The sequence below is a fragment of the Lytechinus pictus genome, chromosome 5, assembly GCF_037042905.1.
Source record: "Lytechinus pictus isolate F3 Inbred chromosome 5, Lp3.0, whole genome shotgun sequence".
NCBI classification, from domain to species: Eukaryota; Metazoa; Echinodermata; class Echinoidea; order Temnopleuroida; family Toxopneustidae; genus Lytechinus; species Lytechinus pictus.
Genome location: NC_087249.1, coordinates 14,505,593 through 14,524,680, shown reverse-complemented (window position 1 = coordinate 14,524,680; position 19,088 = coordinate 14,505,593). Strand labels below are relative to the sequence as shown.

The 19,088-nt window shown below is 36.1% G+C and overlaps 1 protein-coding gene across 2 annotated transcripts; it reads right to left on the bottom strand.

Moving 5' to 3' along the window:
* Positions 1 to 319: 319 nt before the first annotated feature.
* LOC129261779 (U3 small nucleolar RNA-associated protein 15 homolog) lies at positions 320 to 17,817 on the bottom strand. Of its 2 annotated transcripts, XM_064099867.1 has the most exons (12): positions 17,771 to 17,817; positions 16,127 to 16,257; positions 9,870 to 9,962; positions 9,098 to 9,282; positions 8,541 to 8,716; positions 7,109 to 7,234; positions 6,192 to 6,327; positions 5,412 to 5,496; positions 4,156 to 4,317; positions 2,876 to 2,977; positions 1,990 to 2,182; positions 320 to 1,624 (listed from the first exon to the last, which is right to left on the bottom strand). In XM_064099867.1, the coding sequence occupies exons 2-12, from the start codon at positions 16,238 to 16,240 to the stop codon at positions 1,377 to 1,379; spliced, it is 1,620 nt and encodes a 539-aa protein (XP_063955937.1). In that variant the 5' UTR covers positions 16,241 to 16,257; positions 17,771 to 17,817; the 3' UTR covers positions 320 to 1,376. The 2 variants fall into 2 exon arrangements, with proteins under 2 accessions (XP_063955937.1, XP_063955936.1); XM_064099866.1 differs by lacking the exon at positions 17,771 to 17,817 and having other exon boundaries at positions 16,127 to 16,370.
* Between the last annotated feature and the right edge of the window lie 1,271 nt (positions 17,818 to 19,088).

Genomic DNA, 19,088 nt, shown 5'->3' with positions numbered 1-19,088 from the left:
CATGATTATACTGAGATCATTGGACCTTAATGACCCTTGACCTTGATCATCTGAAACTCGTGCAAGACGATCAGAGATACTTGATTACCCCCATGTCCAAGTTTCATGAAATACATGTAGATCAAAAAAATTCAAATGTTAGGACATTTGAAAAAATACTAACATCAAAAACTTAACCTTGGTTAAGATTCAGTGTTGACGATGCTGCCATCGGAAAAGAAGAACCTTTTAGTATCGCTCTGCTATGCAAGCGAGACAAAAACCTGTTTAGTTCTCTTAACCAGTCACTTTCATAAAATACATAAGCTACACAAAAATGTATAATATTTAAGTACACTTTCAAAGATATGATATGTACTTGCTTTATTATTAAATCACTCTTGACCTTTACATTTCTGTTTCTCATATGTTTGCTACTGTTTTGTGCTAAAGCAATAATGGAAACTATGATAAATCTGTAATTTTACAGAATGATCCTACTGAAACAGAGATAGACATTTGAAAACTAAATTCATTTTTTAAACTTTGACATATTTGCATCACTATACAGAGCGTTCCACTGAAAATGAAACCGAGAATTCTTGATAATTCTTCATACCTTAATCACAAATACAACAGGCAAATCACCTATCATTGTAAAGCTTAGAATCTTGTATTTCATCTTGCATAACTGAGATGATTTGTTAGCTTTACTATGATGGGTTATTTGTCTATTCTATTTGTGACTAAGTTACAATAAATCATTGATAATTCTTTGTTCGTTTGTTTTTTTTTTGTCTGGGATGTACTGTAAACAGCTTTCTCAGTGAAGTAACACAAAAAATTGAACACCGGTAGTCTCTTTTGTTGTATCAGCTAAATTTGAGGATTAAAGGGATGATTTAACTATGTAGAAAGTAGAAAATTTTGTTTTCGACTGAATGAGAGTTTACAGTTTCTTTTCCTAGTGTATAACAACAACAAAAGTACCAGTGGAGCATATCAGCCACCATTATTCATCTGACAAGTTGTTGAATCCGACAACTTTCCTTGAGTTTGATTGGAGGAGAAGCCCTCTTACTACGGTAACTGTCGGATAAAACAGGACTTGTTGGATAAAACGTCCGACAAGTCTTTTCATGATCCATGAGACACTCTCCAGAACAGTTTTATACCAGATTAAGTTATTTCAATCTTTATTGAAGACTCTTAAAATGTCCACATCAATTAAGATAAGATTTCCAATTTGACAAAAGGAGTCCCAGGCCCTGTCTTCGAAGAGTTCCAACGGGCCCTGGTTTCTTTTCCATACAAGATTTAACATCAACCAAAACGTTTGAATGATCCACTAAAGGGTCCTGTAACAAGGTGACATAGTTCCATGAAATTCATTACTGTCATGTGGCCCCCATCTCAAGTCCATTGGCGTTCATCCTCTCATCACTGTCCACCCTTGGCTCATCTAAGTTGATGGTTTCCTTGGTGATGGAGGATGGAGAATGGGACGCAGCCAGGATGGTATCCAGCATCCCTCGGATTTCCTCCAGCGTCGTGTGGTAGCGCAGCTCCTGCTGAAGCCCTACTTGCAAGGCCTGGAACCGCTTCATAACATCCTCACTCTCGCCCATCACTGGACCATAGATATCTGAAACCAAGAACAACAAGTCAGTGAGGTTTGATCTATTTCAAAGAATGGCATACAGTATAACCTTAGGTTGATGAAATCGGTCCATATATTTTCTAAGATGATATTTCAACAACTAAATAATCTATGTCAAAATGTCAATGTTGACAACGCCTAGCTCTGCTTGGCAGGTGAGACAAAAAGGACTTTACTGTGAAGCCTACATGACCCGCCTCCTTAGCCAAACTGTTCAATAATGCAGCACAGTGATGTAAGTATAAAACTGTGCTATGAGTTGAAAAATGCAGCCCTTTTGAAATAATTTTCAATTTACTACTACATGTACTTCTACCACCACTAATACTGCCACTACACTGTAGCCTTACCTAAGAGAATATTAGAAATATCAACAGCAATGGGAGTGAAGTTTGTGTCTGATATGTGTTTCTTCAAGAAGGTCAATATGATACACAGCCAACGATCATCCCTACCAGAGAGGGCGCTCTTCACAACACCACGTCTGATCAATTCTTGGAGCAAGCTGAAGGTCACATGGGGTGTTCGTAATCTAACATTTGGCTGGAAGGACAAAAGAGAAAGAGATTTGATATTTTTGATGATGATGATGACACTAGTAGGATAAAATAAAAGATAAAAACATCCAACATTTGATCTGGGATTGCTGAACATACATGCATCAAATGGCACAAATAATTTGGAAAGTTTATGCATTTGAAATTTGTCTCACATTTCTTGTCTCATACTTGAAAAAAATGTATGAAATATTGATGGAAAGTTCCTAAAATTGCCATCTTGCCCAGTCAAACAACCCGTCCAGACATACAACTGGTTAAGATTATAGTACATGTACCACTACTACGACTAACTAAGTACTATGAATATCACTAATACTAGTACTATTACTACTAATACTACTACTTTTCTTACAGAATATTAAAAAAGTTCAACTGGGAAAATTGTGACATTTACCAAAAGACAATATACCAATTAACATTATTGAACAAATAACTTGAATTCATGAATCAATAAATCAATTAGCCAGTGTATTGTGTAGAGCAATTGGAAACTACCAATATAATAAATAATTAGTGCTGTATAAAATAAGTTGAATTTTTTAATTTTGTAATCATAATTGAAAACTTCACATCAAATCTCATGTGTATTGCCTAATGAATACATGTACGTGGTTGAAATTAGGAGCATAAAGAGTGATGGCATTAACAGTAATATTTCTTTATCATAAATACTCACATGAAGAGCTGCATCTAAGGCTTTGGAATGTTCAAACTTCTTCAACATTCTATCATACTTCTCAAGATGATCTTTGTTGATGTGAGTGACTACCATATCATCCTGTCAAGGAAATATAAAAAAGTCAGAGTTTCATGATGAACAGGGGTAGTGTTCCACAAACAGTTTCACAATGATTACAAGTGTGTCCTATCAAGGAGATCTAACCAATGCTGTAATGTGTGAGTTATCACACACAAATGGGTATATACAGAGCGATTTTTTAATAGGTAGACTGAATTCTTTGTGGAAACACGCCCCAAGAATATCACATGCACTCTGATGACAAAAAATATATAATGTACTCGTATTAGATCTACAATTTTTTTCATATACATTAAATACTTGGTTACATCATTATCATCATTATTTCTTGACTAGTTCCATGTAAATGAAAGCCAGCTTTGCTTTCAGAGATACATTTCATGCCAATCTGAAACTTTTAATGATTGGTCACCATCACCACTTCTGTCGTGAAGATTATCTTTGTCCTGCTATTACTATCACACAGGTAAATATGGCTTACATTATCTCCTCATGCATTAACGGGATGCTCCGGGCTAAAAATATCTATAACTAAAAAAAAAATAGAGTAAAATTCACATAGCAAAATGCTGAAAATTTCATCAAAATCGGAAACAAATAACAAAGTTATTGAATTTTAAAGATTTGCATTATTCCGGTGAAACAGTTCTAGGCATTTCTTCATGAATATTCAATAGGTGGGCTGATGATGTCACATTCCCACGTTCCTCTTTCTTATTTTATTACATGAAATCATGATTGTTTCATTTTTTTCATAAATGTGAAAATGATGTGTCTCCATTATTATGAAATAAGTTTCAGCAAGAAGTAGCTAATGCATTTAATCAGTTATTAGTCCAATCGTTTAAATTCTTGGTGGAAGTTTTTGAATAAACCTGATTTCATATACATGTAATAAAATAGAAAAGGACAAGTGGGGATATGACATCATCAGCCCACCTAATGAATATTCATGAAGATGCCTAGAACTGTTTCACCGGAATAATGCAAATCTTTCAAATTTTATTTTTTGTTATCCGATTTTGATCAAATTTTCAGCATTTCGCTCTGTAAATTTTACTCTATTTATTGAGATATAAATATCTTCAGCCCGGAGCATCCCTTTAAGACCTTGCCATGGTATTCCACTCTGCCATGAGAATTACCTCCATTCTATTTTTAACTACCAAACCGGTTAAAAACCTTTATTTTATTACCTCTTTAGGTGTAAACACCTTGCCATGGACATAGTATCTACTATTAGCTCCTGCACTCCGTTGTCTATGAGGCTTGGAAGTCTGTAGCTCATCATCCGGTTTGCGATGCTTGATGGATAGCAGTCCTGATGTAGCGCCAACAACAAGTGTCTTGTCATCAGACTGAAAACAGGATGAGAGAGAAAGATATTTGTCAGATATAGAACATTATTACAAAATCTAATAAAGAATTAATCATGCTTTAACTCGCACTAAATTTTCTTCATTTTTGATTGGCTGGGACAATAAATTCACTAGATCTGCAAAGGAGCTGGTTCACACGACTCTCTCACGAAGCAAGATTTCATCAATTGGATCTTTTGATAATGAGATAAGATAGATATGTGCAGGGTAATTCATACTAGCTGGGATATGGATATATTGTAAGAGGAAGGGGAGTACCTACTGAGATCGAAAGTGATAGGAAAGGTGCGGGTAATCTATACTAGCTAGGGTATGGATGGAGGTGTAATGGGGGGGGGTGGAGGAGGGGGCTTACTGAGATACCGAGCAATGAGTGCGTGGTAATCCATACTAGCTAGAGTATGGATAGGGGTGTAAGGGGGGTTGCTTGCTGAGATACAAAGCGATGGGATGGGTGCGGGGTAATCCATACTGGCAGGGTATGTGGGGCATCGTAGTCTATTTTACGACTCTCGTCTCTAAATCAGAGAGACGTGGGTTTGAATCCCAGATATGGCATGTTTTCTTTCAGCAAGAAATTTACCCACATTTTGCTGCACTCAACCCAGGTGAGGTGAATGGGTACCCAGCAGGATTGATTCCTTGAAATGCACTGAGCTCTTGAGCTTGGGTAATAATATTAATATCAATGCACCTCGGAATAGTTTATTTCTAGATAGATGGTGCGCGAGCTTTCTCTGCCTGAGCACCTTCTCTCTGGAATAATTTGCCGTTGAATTTAAGAATTCAAGATCTTCAAATCTAAACTGAAGTCTTATCTTTTCTAACAGTATTAGTTTCTCATTCTTTCTTTTCTTGTGCGCCTCGGAATAGAATAAATAATTTCTAGATAGATGGTGCTATACAAATGTTTATTATTATTATAAATATAAATGCCTATTATTATTATTATTATTATTGTTATGAATGGGGGTGTGGGGGGGGGGTGACTTGCTAAGATACCAAACGGCAGGATGGGTGCAGGGTAATTGATAATAGATGGGGCATGGATAGGGGGCAGGGGGGATACTTACTGAGATACCAAGAGATAGAATAGGTGCGGGGTAGTCCATACTGGCAACCAGCTGATATGTGGTGACATCATACACTTTCACATGTCTGTTGAAAAATTTAAAACAGTTATCAGTATATTCAAACATACACAAGTTTATCATGCATTACACTAGACTTCTGTCAAAACATCATAAACCTTCACAGTAATGACATGATTAACATACACTGCATTCATTTGGCAGTCAAGAACTGCTCTACAACTACTTTTTACGATGACTATTTTCTGGTTTGTATTCAATGTCTTTGATGTCTTCATGTTAAAAGACAGTGAACCGATCCATTAATGCATGCTTTTTCGTTGCAGTGGGGGCAAACAAGCTCCATCATTCGATCATAATGTGAGTATAAAGTACGTAGCACGTTCAAGATTTCAAAACACATACCATGCGAGTGCATGATGAGGCGGCCTACTGAACTAGAGACATCATAATTTACATGATTTTGGACAAGAAAATGAAGGAGGACGATATGCAATATTACTTCTGAAGCACATTTTATAAAGAGTTACAAAGATGGTAATGTGCTTACATGCATTTTTGTTACTGGGAACATGAAAATCTAACTTGTTATTATTTTTTTATATGTTTAAGGTCTCAATGTCTTTCTGGTGGACCTACTAGACTCTGACTGGGAAGATATCATTGTAACTCAGAATTTTATTATTTACACGAACCATCACTGCTAAAATTACATAAAAATTATTTTTAGGAATAAACAGAAAAGAAACATTAAGAACAAACCTGTCCAAAGATGCAGTAAGCAGTCTTGAATTGTTTCCATTAAAACACATAGCTGTGATGGTCTTGTGATGATTGCTTACTGTTGCTAGGAGACGGCCCCCAGCAAGGGCATCCCATACTTTCACATAGTTTCCACCTAACATGCAGGCAAGGGGAAAAATATGAAAAGCACAGAAAACACAATCAAAATCAGTGGACCAGGATTCTCCTGTTAAGAGTCTTATCATCTTTTGAAAACTTCTTTTTCTGATCTATGATTGTCTAAGAATTCCATAAATACTAGATTAATACTAGAAAGGACCATTTTATTATGATATGCTTAATAACATAGTCATTATCTTAAAATCTCACAATTAACATTATCATCTTATTAACAAAAGGATCTACATGTATTCAACAGAGCATTGAATCCCAGTTAAGAATATTTTATCGGCAGATCACACAATGAGATGTGTTTACATAAAGTTCATTAACACTATGAATGAGAAGAACGGTGATTAATACACATTGTTAGTAGTATATGTTCTAAAGGATTCTGGGAGATGACGTGTAATTACTGAGAATTTAGCAAAATAAGCATGGGATTCGTGTCAAATGTTGGCTATTTTTCCAAGCAATAACAATACGCTGGTCCCGCATGTGCTGAGATAGGAGTGAAATAAGCAGGGGATTCAAGCAAAATCAATATGCTGTCCCATATGTGCTCATCGGTGTTGGCGATCTACAGTGTGATCTTTTTATTTCTTTTGCTCAGATTACAGGATTTCACAAAGTTCAGTGTAAGAACCTGTACCAGATTAAGATCCACGATGATAAAGCGCCATTTAATTTTGATGTTACAGACTTTCTTGTAAAATCAGTGTTTATTATACATGTACCTACTTCTACTTTTCTATAATAAAGCGTGCCATACGTACCTGCAGATAAGAATACTCCTCCTGCGGGGAACATAATAACCCTCTCCACTGGCTGACCATGGTCTACACTCATAATACTAGAACCTGTCCTCAAATCATACATCTTCACAGAATGGTCATATGATCCTGCATCACACACAGAAAAAATGGTGGAAAGTTATCATTATCCATAATCTGTCCCAAATAAAATGTCCATGCAAAAATACAACTCTGCCGTCCAAAGACAAAAGAAAAAACTCTGCGGGATGCGTTTCTTGGTAAATTAGGAAAATGTGTCATTACTAGGTTTAGCCATTACCTTATGTGGGAATACAATATAACAAGTTGTTACTTGCTTTTAGAACAAATATCTTTCAGAAATTGGGGGTTATGCAACTCCAAATTCCTTTAGCAACATGCAGAGCATCCAGAAAATATCCCAAATCAAGTTTGAAAAAAAAATTGGAGTTGCTTCCTTTGGTCACAGGATGGCAGAAATGCTCTACGATAGGAAACACGAGTGACCTCTTCAATTATTTCTACATGGTACAAGAGATAAACTCAAGGTACATAATTAAAAAGATATTGGCAATTAAAAAAATACTGCTTATTTTGCATAGACTATTTCAACAACAAAAAGGAAACCTCTCTTCAAAATGCAAGTACTGAAAGTTACAATATAGTTCATAACTCCTTAGTCGTCAGTTGCATTGTTTTCTGGGAAATTTTCCTAGGTGCCTTTCTAATATCTGCATAAATGTACACAAAGCTTAGAGATTGATCATGTAACTGATCATTCATACAAGTGGTGGTAAATAATGATTTATACAATTGATTGTCAACCCGACAATCAATTTTTAAGGAAGGTCTGTATTGCAAGGCCCGGCTTCCTACATGCTCAGCCCGGGTAATAAGAAAGACAATCAGCACATTATGCTGACTGGCCAGTGACTGAATGTTGAGATGACAAATGTTAAAGACATTCTCCCATTGGCAACGCAACCAAGATTTGTGATGGCACACTTATATGACCCCCCCCCCCCATTACTTTTTTTGTACAAATTTTATTTAAATTGTCACTTTTACCAAGTCCATGTGTAGATCAGGTATTCATGGGAGGACATGAAATAGATGTTTTACAAAATGCATCATGGACAAAGAGTTTCTATATCATTAGAATGAGCAAAATTTGATGGTTTGTGGTATATTTTCAGTGTTAAAAGGGGAGAGTTGTTCATGTGCAACTTCACTAATCATGGTCACAATGCCAACAGGAAAATCTCCATAACATTAGTGATCTTAACATTAAAATAATCTACTAACATTCTTATTTTTATCCAATTGTCCTCACATTTTCAGTAATCTTAATCTTTGATTTTTATATTTTCACACAAGCTTACATTCTCTTTTTAAGGATCGTGAATACGATAATACAACATTATTTTATACTCACCAGTAAGCCAGATGTCTTTGCTACTAGGGCTAATGACTCCTGACCTGATATAATCAGTGTGATCTGAGAAACGGACGACTTCTTCTTCACTAGGTATATCCCAACAACGGACCGTGTTATCATCTGAACACGACATCACCTGATTGTTCGCTGCAAACTTGGCAACATGGACAGGCCTGCAATGAAATATCGTTTCATAACGTTTATGTTTATGAAATATAAAGAGGGTATGTACTCATCATAAAGTTGTGGACTTTAATCTTCTTCACTGGGTATATCCCAACAACGGACCATGTTATCATCTGAACACGACAATACACAGATGCTGTTTGTCACAATCTTCACCATCATCATTCGGGAATAATTTCAATTTTCAAATTTGATGAGCATTTCCGGTTGTTAGAGGAAAGCTTTCAACTCTGTTCTATACAGTCCTAAGTAAGAAAGCTGCTACAGGAAGGAAATTTTGGGTAGTAGTCATAACAATATGTGGAGGAAATTGCGATGCGATACCAGGAAAATTAGTCCTTGTCATTAAAAGAACTTAGTCTCATTACCCTTGATGCCCTTTGAAGATTCTGAGGACGGCACGGCCCGAGAGATCAAAGAGACGCACGAACGATTCATCCCCTCCTGCCACCATGAGTTTACCATCTTGACGATAGCTAGCTCCATACGCAACGCCCTTGAAACGAGACAAGGACCTCTCAATCTGGTTTGTTAACGGATTGTAGATTTGAACCTGCCAAAATAATAACCAAAGGAAAATATTAAGACTGTCTGTAGAATGTGATGATGACGATTTCTCAAGTTTGCCAATGGATTGTACATTTGAATCTGTATCACCAAATACAAACTGCATGGATTCTAAACTGAATGCAGTGGAAATTGCCAATATCACACACCTAACAGTACAAATGAAGCTTTGAAATAATGACCTATATGAACTCTGTCCTTTGACCTATCAACCCCATATCCAATAACATCATTGTCACTCCTAATCATAAGGAAGCATAAAGCAAATGTTATGCAAACTTGGAGCAAATTTTGGAATTGATACTCTAGGTTGTATGATTCGTTAGTTAAGCAAAAACAAATGCAGGACGGCAAATGACATGAGAACATAATCCCTCTGGCAACATCTACATTAGGAAGAGGCATTCATGTATGCTAATACTTCAAAGGTGTACTAAAATGATAAAAGAAAGCATATGGAGTTTTATGGAAATAGGATACTATTTTGACCAATTAGGGGTAGTATTGAATACCTGTTTTAGTGCCTATGCATAGTAATAGTGTTGATTGCAGTGCCCCAGGGACTATACTTACTCTTGTAGAGCTCGAGACAGCAAAGTTATAAGGCTCAACAGGAGAAAAGTCAATGTCGGTTACAGCACCATATTCCTTGACAGTTACTGGAAACTGGTGAAAACAAAAATAAAATATTTTTTATACTTATTATGCATATTCAATAAATGAAGATAAGCCTCACAGGACCTTGGAAAGAATACGATAGATCAGCTCCACATATTGCATTGGTCGGAATAGGCCAGAGTTATTATGTACTGTTAACAGTTGGGACAGGAAGGTAGGGAAATCTTCCCAAAACATTGCTGAATTTTACAATATATTTCAAGGAAATGTATTTCCTTGAAAAAATTCCAGTTGGAGACATATAGTGGGTGGCATGATGTTGCCACCCACTATGCATGTCGCAGCTTTAACTACTAACAAAGAGGACAATATGGCGACGTACATTAAACATCAGTAAGTTACATCCTAGACCGATAAATAGGTCTATTTCTGTCACGGACATGCTCCGCTGAGACTTCACCTGGCTCCGCGGCGTCCCCTCCGTCCATAGACCGATGACGGCCATTGGGCTTGTAATGGTGGAGCAAACAACCACCGCTTTAATAGTACAGCGTCTATGAGCGCACACCCTCCTCGATTATTCCAGAATTTTGCTTTTTGACGGGGTAAAAGAGGAGAAATCAAATCCATCTTACCACCTTTCCGAAAAATATGCCAGAAAATTGTGAATTTTGATGACAAACAGATCAAGATCAGCCAGGTTCTTCTTTCGATCGCTGACAGCGCAGCTACAGCGTACGAACGTGCCAGCCGTATGCTGAGTGGATTGGCGCTGATTAGAGAGTGGGAGTAATGTGCCCTCTATGTTAGCTTTGGGAAAGAGAACTTCCAAACACCAAGGTCCAATCTGGACTAACTCTCCCTCGGCTGTGACAGAAGGTATTACCAAGTATGCTTGGCGCCTGTTTGAACTCTGCCAGAAAACTTTGCTGCTTTGAATCAATGACTTAAGAATAAATAAAGTTGAAATAAATTTCATGAAGGAAGGTGCATTTGCTAATCAAACTTTTATGGAAAATTCTTGATTGAGATTATAATAATCGCTTCCCATTACCCGTGGCTCATACCCCTCTAAATGACAATGCCATAGGCTCTTTACTGCCAAAAGGGTCCAAATGAATGTGGCTCATTTACATAAGTTTGGGCTCAAAACCATACAGAAAATTTGTGTTTCTGAGCGACTTTTATTGTTGGTAAAATACTCAGTGCGTGTAGTGCAATGGCATCCCGTCCCAGGCTCCGTGGAGATAAAGCACGTCAGTGATATGACATTAATCTCCAGGAGCCTCCTGATCTGACACTTCTGTTTTAACGGCAATTTTACATTATAAATTTTAATTGTGCCTCTCAAAGGGGGAGGGGGCACAGGCCGGCTTTGCCCCCCCCCCCCTGGATCCGCCAATGCGTTTGTGGGGGGGGGGACTGATGTCAAAGTCAAGGATTTATTTAAGTTTAGAAAGTTTTGTGCGGATGTGACTGTCTTTCCCTTTTTTTTTCTTTCTGGATTATATTTTCAATCCTTCTTTCAGTGAAAGGAAATTATGAATATACTGGTCAATTAATTATGTAAATATTATGTACATGTTTACATGTTAAATAAATTCTTTGTTCTATGATTCTACTGGTCTCTTGATCTATATTTGAAGTTATTTGTCAAATTATGATTATATCAAGTATTTAATAAATTCTTTGTTCTATGATTCTACTGGTCTCTTGATCTATATTTGAAGTTATTTGTCAATTTATGATTATATATCAAGTATTTATTTTGCTGTTTGTCAATGCCATTCTCAATTAGTTTTGTAGGGCTCCATATTTTTTGTCGAGAATCTGTACTGCTCCACTAGCGCGAATGATCAAAATATTGCTTAAGGAGACCCCTGGCGAACTCGAGGGGGGAGAGTCCCTGTTGAAACTTTGGAATATGAGGCCTTTTAAATGGCCAAGAGGGGCTCTAATTGCAATATCAACAGAAGCAATGCAGATGCAAACTAACTACACAATCTATCTTTTTTTAATGATAAGTGACTTTTCACAACATATAAGTACTGGTGATACCACTAGTTCAGATATAGTGATTGAAGTGACATGTCCTTGATTTTGCTGCTAGGGCTGAAAATTGTGAAAAATATCACATCATTCATTCAGTTCATGTTAAGCGCGACTCGACGAGGGCATCCAACAGACAATACATCACAGCATTTCACTTTTACAACCTTGGACTTTAAATAATCGGCTTCAGAAACAAAGTTTCTGATTGTCAATAATATGTCTAAAATCCCTTACTTCCATGAAAATTATTTGATGGTTAAAACTTACCCGAATTACTTATCGTGATGCTACAATAATATGCCAACTAAGAACTTTATTTTATATCTGTTTGCCACATTTTCCGATAAAATGTTCTTTGCTCGAGTCCAAACTGTTAGAAAATTTATCCTTAAAATAAAAGAAGTTCATGCAGCAGAGTCTCGAGAACACCTGTAATCTTACCAGATTGTGTAATCTTACATTATATCAAGTAAAATTACAGGAAATCGCTATTTGGTGTATGGAACCTTCCAAATTTACTTAAATAAAACACCCTTTTCCCCTTTTTAAACAGACCTGTTCTGTAAAATTGCAGAAAAATTCCTGTTTTATGAATTTACAGAATGATTCTGTTATTGCTTTTTGCAAAATCTTCTTTTTTTCCCCCTGTAAAATCAGTTTTTTTTTATAAACAGTGCAAGTTATTAATTAAAACCATGGCTTGCCAACTCATGTATAAGAGTTTTGTTAATCATGGATTTATTGTCATCATTTCGAGTGCTGCATCTGAGCAATTCCACCAATTTTCAATGCATAATCTGGAAATGCGAAATTACTAGTCGTAGAAATAGTCGAAAACGTGATAGATATCCGACGAACGGGGCTTTCAGATCACTTGTGATCATAGAGATAATTTTTGTATCTCTATCGTATTAATGGCATACACATAGGGCCTACTCTTTGTAACATTCTTCCCCCCAACACCAAGATTAAGGACTTGAGTTTCAAATATAAATGAGTTTTTGTTTCCCCTTTGCAATAAAATAATCATCAAACATCAATTCCAGGTTACTAGTAAAGTCAGACTTTCCCGCCATATATTTTCCATTTTTCATATTGGCTCCAACGCGCCACTCCGCAAGCCTCGGTGCGCCACAAGTGGCACGCGTGCCACCTTTTGAGAATCCCTGGCTTAGATGTTACACATAACTTCCCACCCATTCACATTCACATATTTAAAAAAAAGTGTGACACCGCAGCATATATTTGGCACTTTATATTTATTGTGACATCAAAGGCACGCATTAATTTATGCATATGATTTGCATAAACATAGAAATATGTGTTCTAGAGTTTGTAGAACATATATGAATTATGAATATGACAAGGCTCGACATTAGCGGTGGCCCAGGGCCACCAGCAATCCATCTCGGCCAACCATTATTGAAAAAATGTTAAGTTTTGGTGGCCCAAATCGGGCAACCAATAATTTTCAAAGTAGCGAAATTTTTCTCCTGATTTTTGCATGCATTTATCACCTTTCTTCAGTTCAAATTGCAAGCCACTTCGTCATGCGCCCTTTTTGTTCATCTACACAAAAAGTTTGCATACATGTAGTCATGACAGTATTTACCGCTATAGCTATTATCCAGCCGGCCGGCTGGAGTGAGCTTTGCATGAAGCCACTGCAGCTAGCTGCTAAAAAATCTTCCACAGAACTTTGAAAATCTAAGTCAAAGTCACATCTTACACAGTCAATGAAATGCCCTTCTACAGTCCATATTACTAAAATCTGGTGTACCCTGATTATTTGCAAGCATTAAAAAGAGGAATTATGACCTCTCTTTTGACTCAAAAAGACAGGTTTCCAAATGAATTAATACACATAAAAACACATAGGTGAGTACATCACAGTCCCATGTGTGCATATGTATGTATGTTGATACTTGGTTTCTTTCGAAGCTGTGTCTTTCCTAGCCAAAAAATAAACAGTTTCTTTCTTTCTTGTAGCGACTTCTTGTTTATAAATGACTTCTCAAACCACTCTTGAGAAAGTAAATACTTTGGGAAGGCATTTCATTGATATGAAATGTGAATTTTTCCAACATTTTGGCAAATATAGGGAAGGACTTTTCTCACACTTTTTTTTCCAGATTAAACTTTTGCAGTTTTCTTTTTTTTTTTCTTCCATTTTTTTAGTGGTTAAACCATTTATACCCCTTCCCATTGAATATGCCTGATTAAAGAATATGTTTCTACTGAAAAAAAATAATACAAACTATAAAAGGATATCAAAAAAAGAAATGCGCCATTCCCAAAAGATAAATGTGAAAATTATTTGCTTGGCTTTCAATTATATTCCAGTCAGAATAGACTGTTAAAAAATATGTGTAATGACTTCTTAATTTTTTCCCCATTTTTATATTGTTTTGTTTTACCGTTATTCATTTTTCTTTCATTTTCTTTTGTTTCTCTAAATTTTTTCTTATCTTTTTTTCTTTTTATTTTTTCCTGTTGTTTTTTCTTTCTTCATTTTCTTTCTTTTGTTTTATTTCACTTATTTCTTTTATTATTTTTTGTTTTCTTTTTCTTATGTTTCTTTTTTTTTCTAAATTTTTTAAAATCTTTTTTTCTTTTTATTATTTTTTCCTGTTGTTTTTTCTTCCTTCATTTTCTTTCTTTTGTTTTATTTCTCTTATTTCTTTTATTATTTTTTGTTTTCTTTTTGTAATATACTTTTTGTTTGTTTCCCCCTTTTATGCACTGTCCTAATTTTGCAGCATATTTTTCTGTGATTTTCTTCAGCTATAATATGCTGCAAAAGAGAAAACAAAAATAAACTGGATTTGGGGCCTGCATAATCTAGGTTTTAGGATTCAAAGAGGAAGAAAGCAAAAATCATTGTTTTGTACATCTATCTGAGTTTGCTATGCACTATTACCATGAGTGTGTGTATACAGAGATTTTAAAAATAAGTCCAAACAATCTGGAAACAATACAATTATTTTATTCTCTTTTAATCATTTCATATTTACAATGATAGAACAATTCATATTTTAACACAAATCAATTAGCAAAGTAAAATAACAGCAAACAAGGTTTACAACAAGATGTACAAAGCGATTAACTTGTGTAGTGGCTGCAGATTAAATTTTTCAGAAGTTTGTTTTAGTCATTTTTAATGTTTTTCTTTAAATTTTTCGGGCCACCAAACTTTAATATCAGGACACCAAAAACAAATATTTTAAGGTTTTGGTGGTCCGAACAGGCTACCACCAAAAAAAAGTTAAAGTGGAGCCTTGAATATGATGAACTTCATGAAGTTATTTTAAAGTGTACACTATTTTGTTTAAAAAAAAAGACAAATCCACGTCGACTCATCACTGCACTGACATGACTGAGAAAAAATAAAGTTTGACGAAAAACTTATGCAAATTGCACCTAATTAAATATGCATTAATTTGAATATTGTAATTAATGTAAAAAAACTGTACTTTTAAAATGTAGAGCATCCCCTAAGGCTAAGTCACGACATACACATTTTATCAATATCTCGGCATTATCGTGGTTTATGTCACCAGTCCATTCACTGCCGTTTATTTCGTCAGCGGTGGTGACATCTTTCCACTCCCAGATCCCATGGACTTTGTACACAACGAGCGCGCACACACCGACACACACGAGAAGAGGAGACAAATTTCACGATAAGGCCAATATCTCAATGTATTAATCACTTTTGTAAAAATCTTCAAAAATTTCGGTGCAGACTGCAGTGAATTTGCAAATTTTGACTCATTTAATATGCATTATTTTGCATATTCAGGATGAAAGTTGAAATAAAGTACTCTTACAGTGTAGAGCAAGCTTCAAAATGAATGGTCACAAGATATACTTTTTCTGAAAAAAAAAAAATCATGTGGCATATTTTTCTACCTTAAATTTAATTCCAACTACACAGACTGCGCACTCGACCCGTGTCGGCCAACATAGGCTTTGTACACTTTACTCGTCACAGTCCGTACACTACCAAAATGACTGCGTACAGGACTAACGTAACGTGACACCACACGATAGATTGACGTAGACTCGGGCGAAAAATGTATTTTTTGAAAATTTAGCGAGGGCTAGGAATTTGATTGTTGCCAATACAAAGTATGAAGTTAGAACATGGGATCACTCACTTCAAAATTCTTCCAAAACAGCGCCTCTTTGCTTGGTTGTCCCTTGGCACGTGGAAGTCTTTTCACAGCAGTCGGTTTGTACGACATCTTGACCAACTTTATACGGTAACTCATCTCGAGCTAGCTATACGCTAGCTAGCTAGCCGCGCGCGCTCCAGCTCGCGCTCCTGATCCTCCATCCGATCCGCGACCTATGAGAATGACGTCAGACTGCCAACATGGTTCTGAGTACCGGTCAACGAACGTAGAGGGCAGCAACACACAAGCGTGTTGCTCTAAGGAAGGTCAACTCCGCTCGAATTCTGTGACCACTCTAAAAAATAAGGTGGGGTTTTGGGAAATTTGTCGAGTTGATTTTTTTTCATTTGTTAATTTCAAATATTTTTTAATGAACAATTATTAGATCGGTTATTCTGGGTATAAATATTAAAGATATTACTTTTATTTTTAAAGAAAATATTTAGCTTAAATAATCATGATTTGGACATTTTTCCTCATTTTGGAATATTAAATCTATGACGAGGATACCTCATATCTCTTATTTTCTTCTGCTGAATTTCGCTGCACCACTAATAAATGCATAGACAACCACCGTAATAATCGAGGTCATTTTTCTGGCCTGGGTGCGCCGAGTCTGGCCCGGTCGCGCAGCTAGCTTGTGACGTTGATGATGCGCTGGGGCTTCAGGCGACTCGTCATAGACCTTCTAGCAACATAGACAATGACGTCCAATTTGCCTAGTCTGATTTGAAGTGCAATTGCTTCAGGGCTGATGTTTATCAACGATTATTGTTCAAGGTTAGATTTCAAATTTTTAATTTCATTCGACTTTTAAATCTATAAATCTGAAATAAAGGCGCTGTTTCCCCGAAATCCGGGTCTAAATTTCAACTTCGAGTCCGAGACTATGGACGGCGAAAAAACCCATGCATCGGATGCATTGCATTGGCTGCGCGCTGCGCTGCAGCTGCACTGTGATGATGGGTTCAGCGAAGAGCTCAGAGAAAATAAGGTGGTCATATTCAATCCCGAAATGCTTTGCGAGTGGTCACAAAATCGTCTCGACGCGAATCACCTAATACAGCCGTCTGGTGAAATCGCTGATAACAACAATCACCGATTTGGTAATGATTTAGTTTCTAAAACTTATATTTGTAAAGTTTTAAATATCAACGTATGTTTTTTAAATGTATGTATATTCTCCAACATAATTTTTTAATGTTATCTTTGATATCGTTGTAGTCATATTCTTTCATATTGTTTTCGTGATCGCTACTAATTTGTTGTTGTATTGGATCGGCGTATGATTTCGTTGGCATAAATGATAAAATATGCGCGTACCTCAGCTGCATGCGCGTATCGAGTTGACCTTCCTTAGAGCAACACGCTTGTGTGTTGCTGCCCTCTACGTTCGTTGGTACCGGTACTAGTGTCCGGAACCAATTTCATGGTAGCTAGCTAGCTAGCTTCGTCCACTTCTAATTCTATTCCACTCTGCGCTACAAAAGTTACAGTCTTCTTTTTTGGCAGTCGCCTTGCTCATCACTGACTCAGCTTGGTCACGTCAGCCAACTTGAAGTTGAAACAAACTTGCTACTTAGCTCTACTTCTGAGCTGAGTTTTGAGGTAAGGATTTAAAGAAACGTCAAACCATAGCCTGGGAGCTCCGCTCCGGCGCCCGGGCCAGCTCCCTGGGAGGCTGGGTTAACGTCAACGAACAGGGCCAGGGTGACCAGCTAGACTAGGTGTCCGTCTTACAAATACTTACAATACAAAGACTTACGATTGATCAAATCAATCGTAACTCTATGGGAATCCATCGGTGTCATATTGTTTTCTACTAGAAATGTGCAAAATGTCCTTAGTATATTAGTAAACATAGGAGAACACACCAAATTGTTATGAAATCAATGAATTTATGGAATTATGGCCTAAACTAGTATGGGTATACATTCATTCAATTCATATCTAAAAAAAATTTGAGCAAACATGCATTTTAATAATGACTTTGCTGGCTTTCCATAGTTGCGATTGATTGGATCAATTACAACTCTTTGTATTTGTAAGACGGGCCCCTGATTTCACAAAATTAAATAGTACGGGACAATCGACAAAAAAGAAAGAATTGAAAGGGAGGGTGAATGAAGGAGAGAAAGAAAAGAGATGAATTTAGAAGAAAGAAAGAAAAATGAAGGAAAAAATAAAAGAAAGTTAGAATGGAAGAAGGATGAAGGAAAGAATAAAAGAGAGAAATTAAGGTTTCCGTCATTCTTTGAAATGAATACAGAAACTCAGTGAGAAAGAAAGAAGGGCAGATGAATAAATGTGTGACAGACTGACAGACAAAATATAGGACTAGGAGAGAAAGAAAACTTGTAAGAAAAAAGAGGAGTAATTAAATTGAATGAAGGATAGAAAAAATGTATCCTTCATTCATTGAAAGAAAGAAAGAAAGAAGGAAGGAAGGGAAAGAATTAGAAGGAAAAATCAAAATATAGAATGAAAGGAGAGGAATGAAGCAAAGAAAAGTTGAAGAAAGAATGAAGGAAATAAAAAAATAAAATTCTAATAAAGAAAAGTACGTAAGAGAAAGAAAGAAAGCCAAAGAAAAATAACAGAGAGAGAGAAGGATCAGGAAAGAATAGGAAATAAAAATAAATGGAACAACAAAGGACAAGCAGGAAGGATAGAAGGAGAAGATAGAAAAGAAAGAAAGAGGGAAAAGTTCAAACATTAAGTAAACAAAAAAATTCAATCATGTAACAAAAATCATGGTGTTTTTAATATATTTTTAAAATGTTAAAAAACTAAAATGTTTTAGAAATGAATAAAATTTCAAAGTGAAACATTGTCAAACTTAAAAATTAGATGAAACATGGCGGCATCATATACAACAAGACTCAAAACGAAAGCTGAAATAACTATAGATCTAGTTATGAAACTCAATAAATTGTTCCTCCAA

Bases quoted from the DNA above. Each gene is read 5' to 3' on its own strand.
- LOC129261779 (XM_064099867.1), bottom strand. From the start codon at position 16,240: ATGAGTTACCGTATAAAGTTGGTCAAGATGTCGTACAAACCGACTGCT. The intron at 8,717-9,097 runs GTAATGAGACTA...ATTTCATTGCAG, and splicing joins ATCTTCAAAGGGCATCAAGG to GCCTGTCCATGTTGCCAAGT. The intron at 6,328-7,108 runs GTACGTATGGCA...CCTGCATGTTAG, and splicing joins AGGAGTATTCTTATCTGCAG to GTGGAAACTATGTGAAAGTA.